This window comes from Zootoca vivipara, chromosome 9 (genome assembly GCF_965207765.1).
Source record: "Zootoca vivipara chromosome 9, rZooViv2.hap1.1, whole genome shotgun sequence".
Classification (NCBI taxonomy): domain Eukaryota; kingdom Metazoa; phylum Chordata; class Lepidosauria; order Squamata; family Lacertidae; genus Zootoca; species Zootoca vivipara.
This window is the reverse complement of record NC_142592.1, coordinates 56,302,735-56,318,229: the sequence shown is the minus strand read 5'-3', so window position 1 is coordinate 56,318,229 and position 15,495 is coordinate 56,302,735. Positions and strand designations below refer to the sequence as shown.

The 15,495-nt window shown below is 45.7% G+C and overlaps 1 protein-coding gene across 36 annotated transcripts in view; it reads left to right on the top strand.

Moving 5' to 3' along the window:
• Positions 1-15,495, top strand: part of MICAL3 (microtubule associated monooxygenase, calponin and LIM domain containing 3) — a 190,388-nt gene that overhangs the window by 59,062 nt on the left and 115,831 nt on the right. For all 36 annotated transcript variants that reach the window (XM_088676905.1, XM_088676899.1, XM_035126938.3 and 33 more), the window contains exons 2-3: positions 12,426-12,814; positions 15,261-15,468. In XM_088676905.1, the coding sequence (XP_088533031.1) occupies positions 12,551-12,814; positions 15,261-15,468 (472 nt within the window). In that variant the 5' untranslated portion in view covers positions 12,426-12,550. The remainder of the gene's footprint in view (positions 1-12,425; positions 12,815-15,260; positions 15,469-15,495) is intronic.

The following is a 15,495-nucleotide window of genomic DNA, read 5'->3' as shown; positions in this document are numbered from 1 at the left end:
ACAAGAAGTTCTTTTTTTAAAAAAAAAATAAGGAATGAAGAAATGGTAGTTTTCCAGATCAGTGCAGAATGCAAGGGTGTGATCCTTATTGCATGTGCAGCTGGGGATGCACATTTTGGCAGATGTGCTGTACTTGTTTTCCATAGATCTTGCCTCTCCGTAATTAGACTAATCAGTTGGCTTCAGGCAAATCGGTATCTGTTGATCTCAGCCCCCACCAGTTGCAGTATTGGATTAAAACAGACCAGTTGGACAGGGTTGTTGCTTTTGTTGTTAGGATTAAATATATGCTCTGGGCACTCTGAAATGTTCTCTATATGCCATCTTCAGTGAATGTAGCTACCCCATTTCAACCATGGAGTTCTAGATCCCTTGACAACTCAAGAGCCAGCCGTGTCCTGTCCTTAGAACCTTTCTGCCCAAATTAAAAGATGTGCTCTAATTTCTGACCTGTTAGTTATGAGCACAGTTGTCTAGTTCACAGTGTGCTGGATGCAGCTGGGCTGTCTTCATTCTTCATACAGTGCTCTGATGTTGCTGTTATGCTGGCAAAATCAACAACTTGCAGATTTGTGTATGTATGTGCTGCTGCCCTCTACTGGATGGAATCACATTCATTAAAGCATTTGGTGCCTTCCTTTCAACTCTTGACATATACCGTGTTTCTCACATTTTAAGGCGTCCCTATAAAATAAGACATGGCACGATTTTCTGGAGGCAATAAAATATAAGGCATCCCCCCAAAATAAGACATGCTGACTGGGAGCAGTGGTGGGAGCAGGTCTGCATGGCGCTTTTGCAGCGTGCGCCTCGCCGAGCGCTGCTGTTTCTCCCGGGTCCCGCTCAGTCGGGACTCTGCGCGGTGCGCGCTACTGTCCTTGCCGGCTCCCGCTGAGTCGGGGCTCGGCACAGCGCACGCAGCTGTCTTTGCCGGCTCTTTCTTGAATGAATCCCCCACCCCGAATTCGACCAAGCCCAGAACAGCCTGCCAATCACACCAACGAGCAACCGACGTCGCTTGCTCCCAGCGGCCGTGAAGGGGCGGGGCTCCGCTCGTGAGCAGGCCGGGGGGAGGGTGAGAGCAGAAGCGGCCATTGGGTGAGAGGCGTTTCGCGCCTGAAATGGCCGCCGCTGCCGAACAATGGACGAGCCTATGGCGGGAGCAGGGCCCACCGCGGCCGGTCCTGTCGCCATGGGTGGGGAAAACGAGGCTGAAAGCCGGCAAGGCCCCGCGGACCGGGCCGACGGAGAGTCGCGGCTCAACCTGTTGGACACTTGCGGGGTGTGCGGCCAGAACATCCAGAGCCGGCGGCCCAAGCTGCTGCCGTGCCTCCACTCGTTCTGTGTGCGCTGCCTACCCCCTCCGCATCGCTACCTCATGCTGCCGCCTTCCGCTGCACCTTCGCCGGGCGCTGGCGGCCCCAAAGACCCGCCGCTGCCTCCACCGTTGCCTTTGCTTCAGCCTTCCCCGGCCCCCTCGTCGCCCGTCGCCATGCCGCCCTCGTCGCTGCACTGCAACCCGGGTAAGGAAGCCCGTGCGGCGGCCGTGTAACGACTGGGGGGTGAGGAGGAGAAGAGCTCGTACGGTAGTTATCTCAGAGAGGGAGAGCCCCGACCCAGCGGGAGCCGGCAAGGGCAGCAGCGCGCGCTGCACCAAGCCCGACCCAGCAAAACTCTGAAAGCTTAATACCAGTAAAAAATTAAAAAGCTTAACAAAAAAAATAAGACATCCCCTGAAAATAAGCCATGGCAGGTTTTTTTGGAGTAAAAATAAATATAAGACATGACTTAAAATGTGAGAAACACGGTATATGTATATGTATATGGTATATAATTTTTTATGTAGCATCCAGGAGTTATGATAGAAAAATGTAGCTTTGAGGAGTGGGCATAAAGAAGTGACAAAATAACTTGTTGCAAGAGCAAAGGCTGTAATACATAGACAATATAAGAAAATGTCAGAATCAGTCCAAGGTGACAGCAGAAAAGTTATGCCTCTTGTGGATGTAGTACAGTATAAAAGTTCTCAGACAAGAACACCAGACCCTTGTTTCCTAATTTACATCCCCATTAGAACATGATTCCTGTCGTTATGGGATTTCTTTTTAAAAGCTCCATTGTTTGGCTTATGTTGCTCTGCATTTCTGCAGTGGGTAAGCTGTGTGATAACCAGTTTTATTTCCAGGGGACGGTCCCCGGATTTACAAACCAGTCCCATTACAAAATCCATTGAAGTTGAAAAGTGTCCCCGGATTTATTGAAAAAAAATCTGGTAACCTTACTTTAGGAAGCTGGTTATGTGAGTTTGCAACATTTGACTAATGCTGATTTGTAGTGGAACTGAATTCAACAGTTATTTCTGCTTTGGGAATTCAGCGAGGTAGTTCTTGGGGAAGGGCCATAGCTCAGTGGTGGAGCTCATTCATGTTTTGAATTCAGAAGATCCTGGGTTTGGCCCCCATGTCTTATGTCTGGGATTTTTTATTTTTTGCCAATGATCAGATCTCTCTGAGATTGAAAGAGAATGAAACAGTCTTTTTCCAGGATGAGGATTTGTTGAATATGCAGTGCTGTATATCAGAAAAACACATTTAAACGGCATACATTTCACTGTGTTTACATCTGTTGCTGCTCTGTCCCGTGCTAAAATACAGCGGGGAAATGTACAAAGTTCGAAATACGTATAACAATATCATCCGTCGTGTTCAGACAGCATCTTTAATCCAGGTGAAGATGACTTCAGCCTTGTCTGGACCACGTCATATTATAGTTAGTGGTCTCTGCCAAGCTGAGGATGTGAGAGAGACAGGGTCGTGCTAGGGAATAATTGGAACAGTACTTGGCTTTTACTCTGTCGTGGTTGAGAGCTATGATTTTAAAATACCCATTGTGATTGAGATACTTATGGACTTCTGACTCCAGTCTAGTGCATCTAGGGTGTCTTAAGCCAAAGCTGTGGTGAAGCAGATTATTGGCAAGTCTTATAGGAATAGTCTGCCAGACAAACCTCTGAGCATTTTCTTGCTCTCTGGTGTTGATTCTTCAGGTTTTTTAATTTCTGCTGCCCCACCTGTAATACAGCATTTCTCTCATGTATCGATTGCTACAGACACAGCAGGCCCTGCAACTCTTCAATGGTTTGACTTGACTCTCAAAGGCACACTCTTTCATTGTCTCTCGAGACAGACGAGTGCCAACAACAGGTGGCTACAACAGCCGGGTAAATAAGCCCCTACATTAACTAGCCTTCCAAAATAATTACTAGCCTGCTGAGGGCTGGCAGAGGAGGAACTAGCAGCTTGCTTGGCTTCTATATTGGCCTCGGAGCGACTGCGTGTTCCATCCCTCTATCACCAGCCTGCTCACTCGTGTGTGTGATATTCCATCTGCCTGCCTGCCTCCCCCCCTGCAGCTCTGGGTTCCTGTGGTCACCAGGCTAGTGCTTAAATACAAGTCTATAAGTTCCTTATAGACACCCCCTGATAAGCTTCTTCCCCATGGGACTCGGGAAGAAGCTCCCCTTCCCCCTAGTTTGTAATTCTAATTACATAATTCTGTAATTGCGTTATGCTTGAGACTCCCCCCCCCCCCCCGCATTAGCAGCAGAGGGTATGTTTGCTCGAGAGGCAGCAAAAGGGGAAGTCGTTTCTTGAATTGTGTTTGCCATATGGTGATATATATTATTTTTGCTGAGATGGTTAACCTCTATCTGGGCTGTACCATTGCAGACTTCAGGTGAGGGCTTGCATTTTGGAATTTTTCTGATAGGCCAGCATGACTACTTATACTTCTTGTAGAATCTGAATGCTTCTCTATTTGGAAAAAAATAAATAAATCCCTGCATATAGATCAAGTGTGCCCACCACATTTGGGCTGCAACTTCCATAGTCTCTGACCATGGTGCCTGGGGTGGATGAGGTTATACATTTCCCAAATTTGGCATAAGGCACCCAGATGACAGATGAGATTCAATTAAAACATTCCTAGTTTACAGTTTAGTTCTTTGCCTACTCCACTGTTAGAGTTTCAGACCTGGCATTTGGAATACTCTTGGGTGCTGACTTTTTTCCTGTATTTATTTTTGGTTTCCTAACTGATTCCCATCTGTTCTTATAAGGCAACGTCCAGCAGCAAGAGATGTCCTAACCCTCAGGCAGCTTTTTCAATTCTTTTTGGGTGGATCAGTGCACTCTTTGAGCAAGCTGTGGTTATGGCTACTTAATACATGACTCACTCAAGCCGGTAAAAGTGAACCCTAAAGCACAAAATACACAGGAGGGTTGGTGAAGTTCACCTGCTCTCTGCAGAACTGGAGGGAAAACTTGACACACAGCCCACGTTTTGATGTTCCTTCTACATAAATGGAACAAGGATTAGCCGGCCACACCTGTGTTGTCAGCCTGCTTTAACTGGACATAAATTACAGGAACTTCACATATCTTTGCCATCCAAGAGCTCGGAAAAGCTTCCAAATAGTATCTTGTTGCATCTGTGGAGGCAATGAGTTGCTGAGGAAAGATGTTCACTCTTCACTTCATTCCTCAGATTCCCTGTTTGTTTTTTCTCAATGATGCTGGCTGGCCAAGTCGCACATGCTGAAAACCACATGGGATCTTGGCATAGAATGGAGTGATGAACCTTTTTCTCTTGTCAAGGGCCATATTCCCATAATCTGCAGGAGGGTTGCATGCCAGTGATCTGTGGGGCTGAAGTAAAAATGGGGCAGTGAGAGCCAAAAGTAAGTGGGGCACCCCTTCTCTCCCATCTTTCTCCAATTTCTCTGCTTTCTCCTTTTCCCCTTCTTGTTAGCAACATGAAATTAAGATGAAGGATACTGGCATAGAATAACATAAACCTCTCTGAAGAAGTGTGCATGCACACGAAAGCTCATACCAAAATATAAACTTAGTTGGTCTTTAAGGTGCTACTGAAGGAATTTTTTATAAACCTTTCAGTTTAGGACACTGAATTTAGGCCAGCTCCTGTGTCCTCTTGAAGTAGGAGGTGGGGGGCCTTTTGAGGAATTCCATAGTGAGCAATTAGTAAAGGTAAAGGGACCCCTGACCATTAGGTCCAGTTCTGGACGACTCTCGGGTTGCGGCGCTCATATCGCTTTACTGGCCGAGGGAGCCGGCGTACAGCTTCCGAGTCATGTGGCCAGCATGACTAAGCTGCTTCTGGCAAACCAGAGCAGTGCACGGAAACACCGTTTACCTTCCCGCTGTAGCGGTACCTATTTATCTACTTGAACTTTGACGTGCTTTTGAACTGCTAGGTTGGCAGGAGCTGGGACCGAGCAACCGGAGCTCACCCCGTCGCGGGGATTTGAACTGCCGACCTTCTGATCGGCAAGCCCTAGGCTCTGTTGTTTAGACCACAGGGCCACCCACGTCCCAGGTGGTTAACAACCACTTTCTTATTTATTTATTTATTTATTTATTTATTTATTTATTTATTTATGGCTGTAGGTCACATTTCCAGCTAAACAGTTGGGCATGTTCAGACATTGCTTTTCTCCTGTGGGTGTTCCCTGTTGGGAGGTGCCCCACTCCCCCCCCCCCAATTTCAGATACAGAACACTGGTATCATCCATGATACCACTGGTATCATCCATGATTCTTAGATTAAATTGTTGTCCTGAAGTTGAGAGCCAGGATCTTTGCAAAAACAGGGCTCTAGAGAGATTTCTCACCCTTAAGATACTTAAGACACATTGACTCTGAATGCTGGCAAACTTCAGGAACTGAGTGTGTGCAAGCAAATAAGCTTTCTCTGCCAGGCTGCTACATTCTGCCACCCATGACTATGTGCGTGTATGTTTTAAACTGTGTGTTCCTTTTTCTACCCTGGTAATTATAGGTGGTGCATCTACCGTATTTGCTTTGTGTAATTCACAAAGCTGTCATAGAGATGGCATTGGATGTGGAAAAATATAGGCCATCTCTTCTTGGTAACCCTGGGGCCTTGCCCTGTGCAAGTAGACACCAACTGGAAAAAATTTGTGTAGCTTGGCGCCTACTAACACACACCCCTGGATGTAAAATGACATTTCAGCAGCTATCCAAGGCAAGATGAATGATGTGGGTTAGATCTATAGAAGGTTGACGGTGTGGATGTTTTTGCCTTGCTATGAAGCAAATGGATGGGGGCCATCCTTTTGATCCCTGCCAGCTTCTGTTAAATTACCTCATTGGAATACTATGGGCCTGTTAGGCTGCTGCTTTGCCCTGGGATAGAAACAGTCCAGCCCACACTGCTAAGACCTGAGTGTTGATCCTGTTTCCTTTTAGTGGGGTTTTCACATCTTATGCAGTAGCAATCTAAGCCTGCTGTGAAGTCTGCTCTAAACAGGGAACCACAACCAACCTCAACTCCCTAAGAAGCATACCTGCATGATCTCTATGTTTGTACTTCACATGTTTACATTCATGCTTCACATGCTTAGGTGTGTAAGCATGTTAGGTCTGCATCTTTGGACATAATGGGTGAAGAGACCCTCTATTCTTGAGTTGGGGTTGGGGGGGGGGGAAGCAGCACTCTGCAGTTTTGTTACAGTTGCTGGCATTTGTCTTTCTCGAGAGACCATGGGGTGCGCCTCTGGCGGTGAAGTCAAACTGCTAAAGAACCACAGTGCCTTCCACTTCTGCAGAGACTGGGAACTCATAACTGCTGCCTTCCACGTTGTTTTTGCCAGAGTCCCCGGTGGAAACCCCAATATCTTTCTAATGAATTTGTTCTGTTGGGCTCCTAGTTCTGATTTGATACCACTTCCCCATATCTCGGCCCCATAAATCATTTGTGCAACAATCTTTTACACTTGGATCTTGATGGCTGAATTGATTAAGGCCCGCCCCCCCCCTTCGAGTGGAAGAACCTGTATAGCTGTCCAGTAGAGCAGGCAGATAATAGCTTGATTGCATCCAGATGGGGGTGCCATGAAACAGTGGCGTAGCTAGCTGCTCAGTGTGCATGCCCTGTGCCTGGGGGTGGGGCAAGCCAAGGCAGGATGTGCTACACGGAGCCTCCAATAAGTCTGCCCACCACCTCCCCCTCAGCTGTGGGGTAAGTGCCCCCCCCCGTGGTGTGGCGCCCAGTGAGCCCCCCCCCAAAGCTATGCCTCTTCCATGAAAGCTTTTCATTAATAAATAATCCTAGGTATTTAAATCTATTTGCTTGACCATCTAATGTCCACTTGGACTGGGTCAGCATTGCCTGCCTCAAGACAAAAACATGCAAGGTCCTGCTGGCTGAAAGGCACAGGCACGGAAACCCAATACCTTGGAAACCTGGCAGGCACCTCTGCCTCCCCTTGTATTTCTCTGGCTTGCTGCCTCCAGATTTCGAGAGCTTTAGGGGTCTGAATATTCCCGGCAGGAGTTAGTGGATGGAAATCACTGAAGCTCCAGACAGAAGGAAGTTTTGAATGCTGCTAATGCGCCTGTGCCTGTTTCCCCTTTCCCCCGTGTCAGGAAGGGTATTGCACCCACCTGCTTTTTAATGTTGCACCGCTGCTGTTAAGAGGCATCCAAAGACTGAGGCAGCCAGTGTAAACGATCGCATCACACAAAGACTGAAGGCTCTACAATACAAGCAAGGGTTTCTTGTGGCACCTTACAGGCTAGCAGATTTATTTATGGCGGGAGCTTTTGTAGACTCTTCTTCATCCCACTTCAACAAATGACTGAATTGTTATCCTTGGGTGAGCAGATAAATCATTGTAAAAGGTTCATTGTAAAAGGTTGTAAACAGTGGGGTCAAAAGGCTGTGCACTCGATTCCTGGAGACGACATGGCTCTTGGATTTTCTTTGTTTTAAACTCCCTTCCCCTAGTTCCCCAGACACTACATAAGATTCTCTTGCGGCATTCCTGTGTCTGGCAAAGTGGAAAAACAAGAGGAGGACATTCGATGAGCTATGTTTAGCTTCAGCCTTGCTCCGTGGACCTCTGCTGGCACTAAACCGTAGTGTGTTCTTTGCTTTATGCTCTCTGTTACTATAAAAAGCATTTTGTCAGCAACTGAGGGGGGCGCAAGTGTAACTTGATACACTGAAGTGATTTGGGGATATGTACAGAGAGTCTCTCTGGGAGGACACAAGGCTCTGTGTGCAGGTAGGATGTCTTTAGAGGGTGCCATCTTTATTCTGGAGTGGTTGATCAGGGAATAATGACTGTCACTCACTACTTACGTTCTTCAGTCATTTCTCCTGAAAGAGTGATGTTGCCTTTAGTCCAGATCAGCAGCATAAGCGGGGAAAATGACTCACATTTGTGATGGTGCTAATATTTCTCACATTGTGTCACTTTTTACCATTGTTGTATATGGTGCGATATGGAATAATATACAAAGGAGACGGGTCATTTTTCTCAAAAAAGCATTAACATCCGCCAAAAGAGGTACTTCAGACCACAATGAATCAAGACTAGTCCTGCTCAGAGTAGACCCACTGAAATTAATGAACCTAAGTTAGTTATGTCTATTAATTTCAATAGGTCTGCTTTGAGCAGGACCAGTGTTGAATACCACCACTTGCCCTTCACAATGTTTATTTGCATCTGTTTTTGAGACTAGATTTACTGTTGTAGTAAAATTTAAGCTGGTTCCTATGAACCCAGAGAAATGGATCCTGCCCAGGGAGAGCCCAAGGATCCAGGCAAACAGACGAATTTAAGCGTCTCCTGCCTACCAAATAACAAAGACCAAACCAGGACATACGAAGCAAGGCACTTTTATTTTCGCTGTTGCAACAGGGTCCTTCCTCTCACTCAGGAGAACAAGGAAGGAACCCCAAACAAAGATGTCTTGCCCTTAAAAAGAGATTTGAAATTGGTTTCAGCCCACCCCCCAGAAGCATCATCCATATGTCACAGAAGGGGTGTAGCCCAAGACCCCCCCTCCCTAGATTCATCATAGGCACATCATGAACGGGGAGGTCTGGTGGCAGTAATCTGAGCATCCTGGACCCTGCCCCCTGCCCCCAAAACCTAATCAACAAAATTGAGAGATATTTACATTTCCCTGTTTCCCAGCCAAGTTAATCACACCCTTTTGTCTGGCACTCAGGTATCAGGATGCCAGGGTTATCATTTTAATTCCTGAGACAATGAGAAGGTTCCCCCCCCTTCTTCCTTGCAGAGGAATGCCAGGTCTGAGAGAGTCAAAATGGTGTCAGTCGGGCCTATCTTCCTGTGCTGCTTCAGACATGTTTCTGTACATTCATGTACATGTTTTATGAACAATTATTATATATATATATGACCTTAAAATTCTTATAACACTGTGGTCATTCAGACTGCTCTTAATTCTTCTATCAGTGGTTCGTACATGATGGCAGCCACAATACGGTAACCGTGGAGAGTGCACAGGGCTGCCTCTGGGCTTGTGGTTAGGTCCATGGAAGTGCTATTTGTGTTGATAGTTTCTCTGTGCCAGCCTTTCTCAAGGTAGTGCCCTCCAGCTGTGCTGGCTGGGGCTGATGGGAGTTGTAGTCCAAAACACTGGGAGGTCATTATGTCTGCTGTATGCAGATAGTGTCCATAGGGCACTACCTTGTGATGATGGTGAGCCTGTTTTGACCCACCACTGTGTAAATTGCTGCATGGAATGGTGGTATTTCACACAAATAGGGCTTCCTTCTGAGTCAGCCTGTCTGTTCCCCCTACCCCTTGGGTGGAGATTTTATGGCGCCTGTCATCCTGTGTGAATGTGCCCTTATCATGTAAGTAAGCCCCAGGGGGAGATGCCTGCTTATTGCTTCAAATCCTAAATAATATCAGTTGACGTAGTGTTGGCAAATGTGCAACAAGCAAAACACTCCAGAGAGAACTGACACATTGGAATGGCAAGAAGCATAATCTGAAGATTTGCCTTGTCTTACTCCCTGCCAGGGGGTGAGAAAACAAGAATATGAAGTTGAATTTGAGTTAAAGCCATATCTCCATTCCAGCAAAAATGCATTTTGTTTTTAAAAGTCATATTAGCTTGTAGGAGCTGTGCCACTTATGGATTCTGTGTCCTGATAGAAGTGTACTTTCTACCTGTCTTCCTTTTTATTTAGAGATCAGATGTGTTGCTCTAGTGTGGATAGGAATGCCTAGGGTAGCAAAGATAAGGCATGCTAATGGAGGTAGATGGATGTGGAGGCCGATGAAAACAGTTGCTAAGGGATGCTGGTCCCATTTATGGTGCTGTAATGGGATAAGTGTGACATCCAGACCTCAGCGTTTTACTTATTTAAAGAAGTCTTTTAAGTCCAAAACACTTGGGGAGGAAACCTCCATTTTCATTTGGGCAAATTGTGCATGAAACTCCTCCTGGTAAGAAGATTGTGACCCTTTATATCGGATACAATCCTCTTTGCAAAACCTACGTGTAGGCAGCTGGTTCCATGTGGTTTGACAATTGGAGCAGAATGCAGTGGTCAGGGTGCTGGCTGGCACTACTGGCCGGGCACATATTACACCACATCTTACAGACCAACACTGGTTGCCGGTGTGCTCCCAAGCCCAGTTCAAGGTGCATATAAGTATTTGGGCCCCAGATGTCTCAAGGACTGCTGCCTCGCACATAGATTTGCCTGTGTGTTGACAGGGAAGGCCCCGCTGCCAGTTCTGCCACCATGCCAAATTCACGAGAGGAGCTTTTCTGTGGTGACTTTCAGATGGTAGAACACCCAGCTGGCATTGTCACTGTTCAAAGTTGGGCGAAAATGTACTTTTTTTTTTGCACAGGCTTTTAGAGTTGAAATGTATTACATGCCTTTATTGTACTGAGCAGTAACCTACCTTGGGACCACATGGTGAAGGGTGGCCTATAATTTCATTTGAATAAGTAATCCTACTACTATCTATGAAGGGCATTAAATCATTCTCTTCCCTGATTATTGCAAGTTCTACTCATAGTTTCTGATTTCTGAGACTTACATTTACTTTCAGTTGTATCTTTGCAGCCTTCAGGACTAGGAACATAAGAAAACTCTGCCAGCTCAGGCCAATGGTCCATCTAGCCCAGCATCCTCTTCCCGCAGTGCCCAACCAGATGCCTGTGGGAAGCCCTCTAGCAGGACCTGAATGCAAGAGCTCTTTCCCCTCTTGCAGTTTTTAGCACCTGGTATTCAGAAGCATTGGACCCAGGTGGCGCTGTGGTTAAACCACTGAGCCTAGGGCTTGCCGATCAGAAGGTCGGTGGTTCGAATCCCTGTGACGGGGTGAGCTCCCGTTGCTTGGTCCCAGCTCCTGCCAACCTAGCAGTTCAAAAGCACGTCAAAATGCAAGTAGATAAATAGGAACCGCTACAGTGGGAAGGTAAACGGCGTTTCCATGTGCTGCTCTGGTTTGCCAGAAGCGGCTTTGTCATGCTGGCCACATGACCTGGAAGCTATACGCCGGCTCCCTCGGCCAATAATGCGAGATGAGCGCGCAACCCCAGAGTCGGTCACGACTGGACCTAATGGTCAGGGGTCCCTTTACCTTTATTCAGAAGCATTACTGCCTCTTGACTGTGGAGGTAGAACATTGCCGATCATGGCTAGTAGCCATTGATGACCTTTATCTCTGTGAATTGTCTAATCCTCTTCTTAAGCTGTTCAAAGTTGGTGGACTTCACTGCCTCTTGGGGGAGGAAATTCCATAGTTTAACTGTGCAGTTCTTATATTTTAAAAATACAAATACAAATAATTCTCTTGGGTCATGATGTACATACACGGTGTATTCATACCCCTGCCCATTGTGAGTAGCCGCCTTTGTAGTTGGGTCACTAGGCCATGGCGTATTAGTTTTGGCAACATACCTGAAGAGTTCTCTCTTCAGTAGTTCTCTTATGAGTATTCTTTGTCCTTCTCCAGGTGCTGTAGCTTGTGTTGAATGAGTGTTAAATCAGTGGTGTGCCAACATTCCCATCTTGTTAAATCTGAGCACTACTGTGTTCCTGGGGCATTGTGTTTATTGGTTTCACGTTACAATTATGAGAGTTATTTATTTTTAATCTCTGCTTTAAGGCCTACTAGTCTTCTCTGTTCCTTAGAAAACTGAAAGGGCATAGGGATGTATCATGTCTTGTGATAAACTGGGAATTAACAGTGGCTTGAACACTTGGAAACAAATCAGGGAAACAAATAAAATTAATTCTTTATTTCTTTAATCCCCCCTTTTTTGCTGTGTGTGGGGAGGTGCTTAAAGAATAGTACATTGAAGATAGGCTTGAAAAGTTGTGTGGACAATGCTTTGTGAAACCCAGGATGGGGCAGCACGTTGAGCAGAATTTCTAACCATCAGGAATGGGGCCTCAGTGCTTGTTCAGTTCCAAGAAGCTCTCTGCATTGGACAGAGTCAAACAGATCTGTGTAAACTGGCATAAGCTGCACCACTTTTTACATACCAGTGACATGTGTTTTTGTGGACTCACTGACCTGTCTTTTGCTTTTCTAGGTTAATAATGTTTGTGGATTAAAACAAGCGACTGTTGATGAGTGAAATAGCTGACAAGAAGGCAGGCAGACTGGAAGGGGGCAGCTGCCAATGCGCCAAGGAGGGCCAGCGGCTCAGCTGGAAGCATGGAGGAAAGGAGTAATGAGAAGGTGAACCAGGCCCATGTCCTCTTTGACCGATTTGTCCAGGCCTCGACCTGCAAAGGGACTCTCAAAGCCTTCCAGGAGCTCTGCGATTTTCTAGAGCTGAAGCCCAAAGACTATCGTACTTTCTACCACAAGCTCAAGTCCAAGCTTAATTACTGGAAAGCCAAAGCCCTTTGGGCCAAGTTGGATAAGAGAGGCTGCCACAAGGACTACAAGAAGGGGAAAGTATGCGCCAACACGAAGGTGGGCATTGACAAGCAGGGCTGCATTGGGTTTACCTGTACAGTATATATGAAAATATGAGTCTGACCAAACTGCGGGAGGCAGTGGAAGACAGGAGTGCCCGGCGTGCTCTGGTCCATGGGGTCACAAAGAGTCGGACACAACTAAACAACAACATATATGAAAATGGCCTTTAGCTGTATGCAGTTACATGTAGATGAGCCTGTGATGTTGGCTAGTATTTTCCATGCTGTTGGCTAGTATTTTCTTGCTGTTTATCTCTGCTACAGTAAGCTGAACAATAATCTTAATGCAATGTGCAGTTGGGCTACACAGAGTACTGCAGCTGATACGACTATACTACATGTTTAAGTAATATTACTTGTTGCCTCGTGTGGGAGGGTTCCTTTTGGATTTGTGTGGAAGTCTTGGGAATCTCCTCCTCAAACATTATCACTAAAAAATTACAACCATGATTTAAAACCTGCAGAAAATTAAAACTGCAATAGAATAGACTAATGCAAATTAAAACTCATACAGACTTTTAAAACACGTTGTCTAAATAAGAACGCCTTTAGCAGGTGCTGAAAAAAAATACAGCAAAGGAACCTGCCTGATATCAAAATTTGATTCTGATCCTCATGAAAACCTCTTCAAGTTCTAATGACCAGATTTTATTTATGAAAAGTATAAACTTCAGTTACAATCTATCTAAATTCCCAGTTACTTTCTTAAAATTGCTGATCTCCTTGTTCTAAAAGTCCCAATTTTGTCAGCTAAATCACCTGCTAACCCTTGGTGGTTTTTCAAAACAAACAGATACCACCAATAAATAATCCACTTAAAACTTGTATTTAGCAATATGTTGTAAGGCTTGGAAGCTGCTGGCAGCTGTGTTTAGTTGGGCCGTTCCATCTGCAGAAACGGCATGTTCCAAAAGATCAACACAGTTCACAGTGTGCTTTTCAGCCTCCATCTCGTGTTAACACTGCCTGTGCTTCATCTTTGCTACCCTGGCTTTGGCTTTATCTTTTATATCCTGGCTGTTTGGTGGCTTAGTGATATCACTTCCTAATATAATTCTTGGAGTAGGCAAGAATTCCCATTGTAGCTGCTGAGCGATTTCCCCATTTGCTATGCCGGTGACAGGATTGCAACAGTCACCAGCACTCAGTTGTTACTTGTTTGAATATTCATTTGTATTCTGCTCAGAGGTCTTGGGGTTGAACGTGTGGGTGTTCTGGTTTTGTTTGTTTGCTTTGTTTCGTATCATTTTTGCAACACTGTGAGCTAGGTGAGGACAAAGGGACTTACAGTGGGCAACCCACTTGGTCTGCATATGCAGCTGAAAGAGGAGGTAGACCTTTGAGGCAGTTGTACCATTTCACATTGCATGCACAGATCACATTTCTTAACACTCCCCTGTATGAAAATTTGCTGTAAATAGAAACTAGCACAATAGGGAATGAAGTTGGCATAGAATCTCTGCAGGGGCAGCAACATGACTACCTTCCCCTCCCAAACACAGCTCAGAATGTGGGCATGGATTCCAGATTGGCTGTTTAGGGAAGTTACTGTGGTTTCTTGATGGTGTCATGAACTATAGCAGCAGCTTAGTGTTTTGTCTGCAACTGGGAAACCCAGTTTCAAATCCCCACTCAGCCATTAAGCTCACCAGGTGACCTTGGGCCAGTCAGCTTCACCTACTTCGCTCGGTTGTTATGAGGATAAAGCGAAGGGACTGTGTACACACCAGCTTGAGCACCTAGAGGAAAAGTGGGGTATACATTTAATGGTGTATTAATAAATCTGATTTGGGAATGGAGGGGAATTAGAAAGTGAACTTGTTCTGAGATTTGAGCAGAACTTTGGTAGAGGTCTTACTCAGAACAGTTTTAATTGGAGGTGGCAGGGATTGAATTTGTGGCCTTCTGCACGCAGAGAGCATGCTTCACCTCTGAGTCATGCCCCTGTCTAAATATTATGATGGTGGAGTCAGATGCTGAAGCGGAGGAACTATTATGTGTAAGGAATCCAAGCACTGCTTTTGCTGAATCCTGCGTAGACAAAAGCTGCTTTGGAAAACGGTAAGCTGGTTTGTGTGTATTTTCTAAGGCATACCGCCTTGCAGGTAACCTGGTTTTATTCTGCAGAACCATTTCATACTAGGAAAAGACTACGGTTATTGTGAAAACTTGACGTTGCCTTACACAAATCTGAAGTGATTCCTGATGAGGAAGACTGTCTTTGTGTCACTCCTGTGTATTTCCACTGAAAATGTGGTTATCATCCTATAGCCAGAAATGTAGAAAGGGCACTTGAGTATCTTTCAATGTCTTCCTGGATTTTGTTGCATTTCAGTGAACAAAGGCCATATAAACCTCCCCTGCCCCCGTCCAGACTTGGAAGTTCGAATTTTGAAATCGTCTTCATACAACGACGTGTAAAACTGTTGCCTCTTTTGCAGTGTCTCATCATTGGGGCTGGACCCTGCGGCCTTCGAACAGCCATTGACCTATCCTTTCTAGGAGCAAAGGTGGTGGTGATAGAAAAGCGTGATGCCTTCTCCCGCAACAATGTTCTGCATCTGTGGCCATTTACCATACATGACTTGCGGGGCCTTGGCGCCAAAAAATTCTATGGCAAATTCTGTGCAGGAGCCATCGACCATATCAGTAAGTGGTACCGTTCTTGGTTATCAC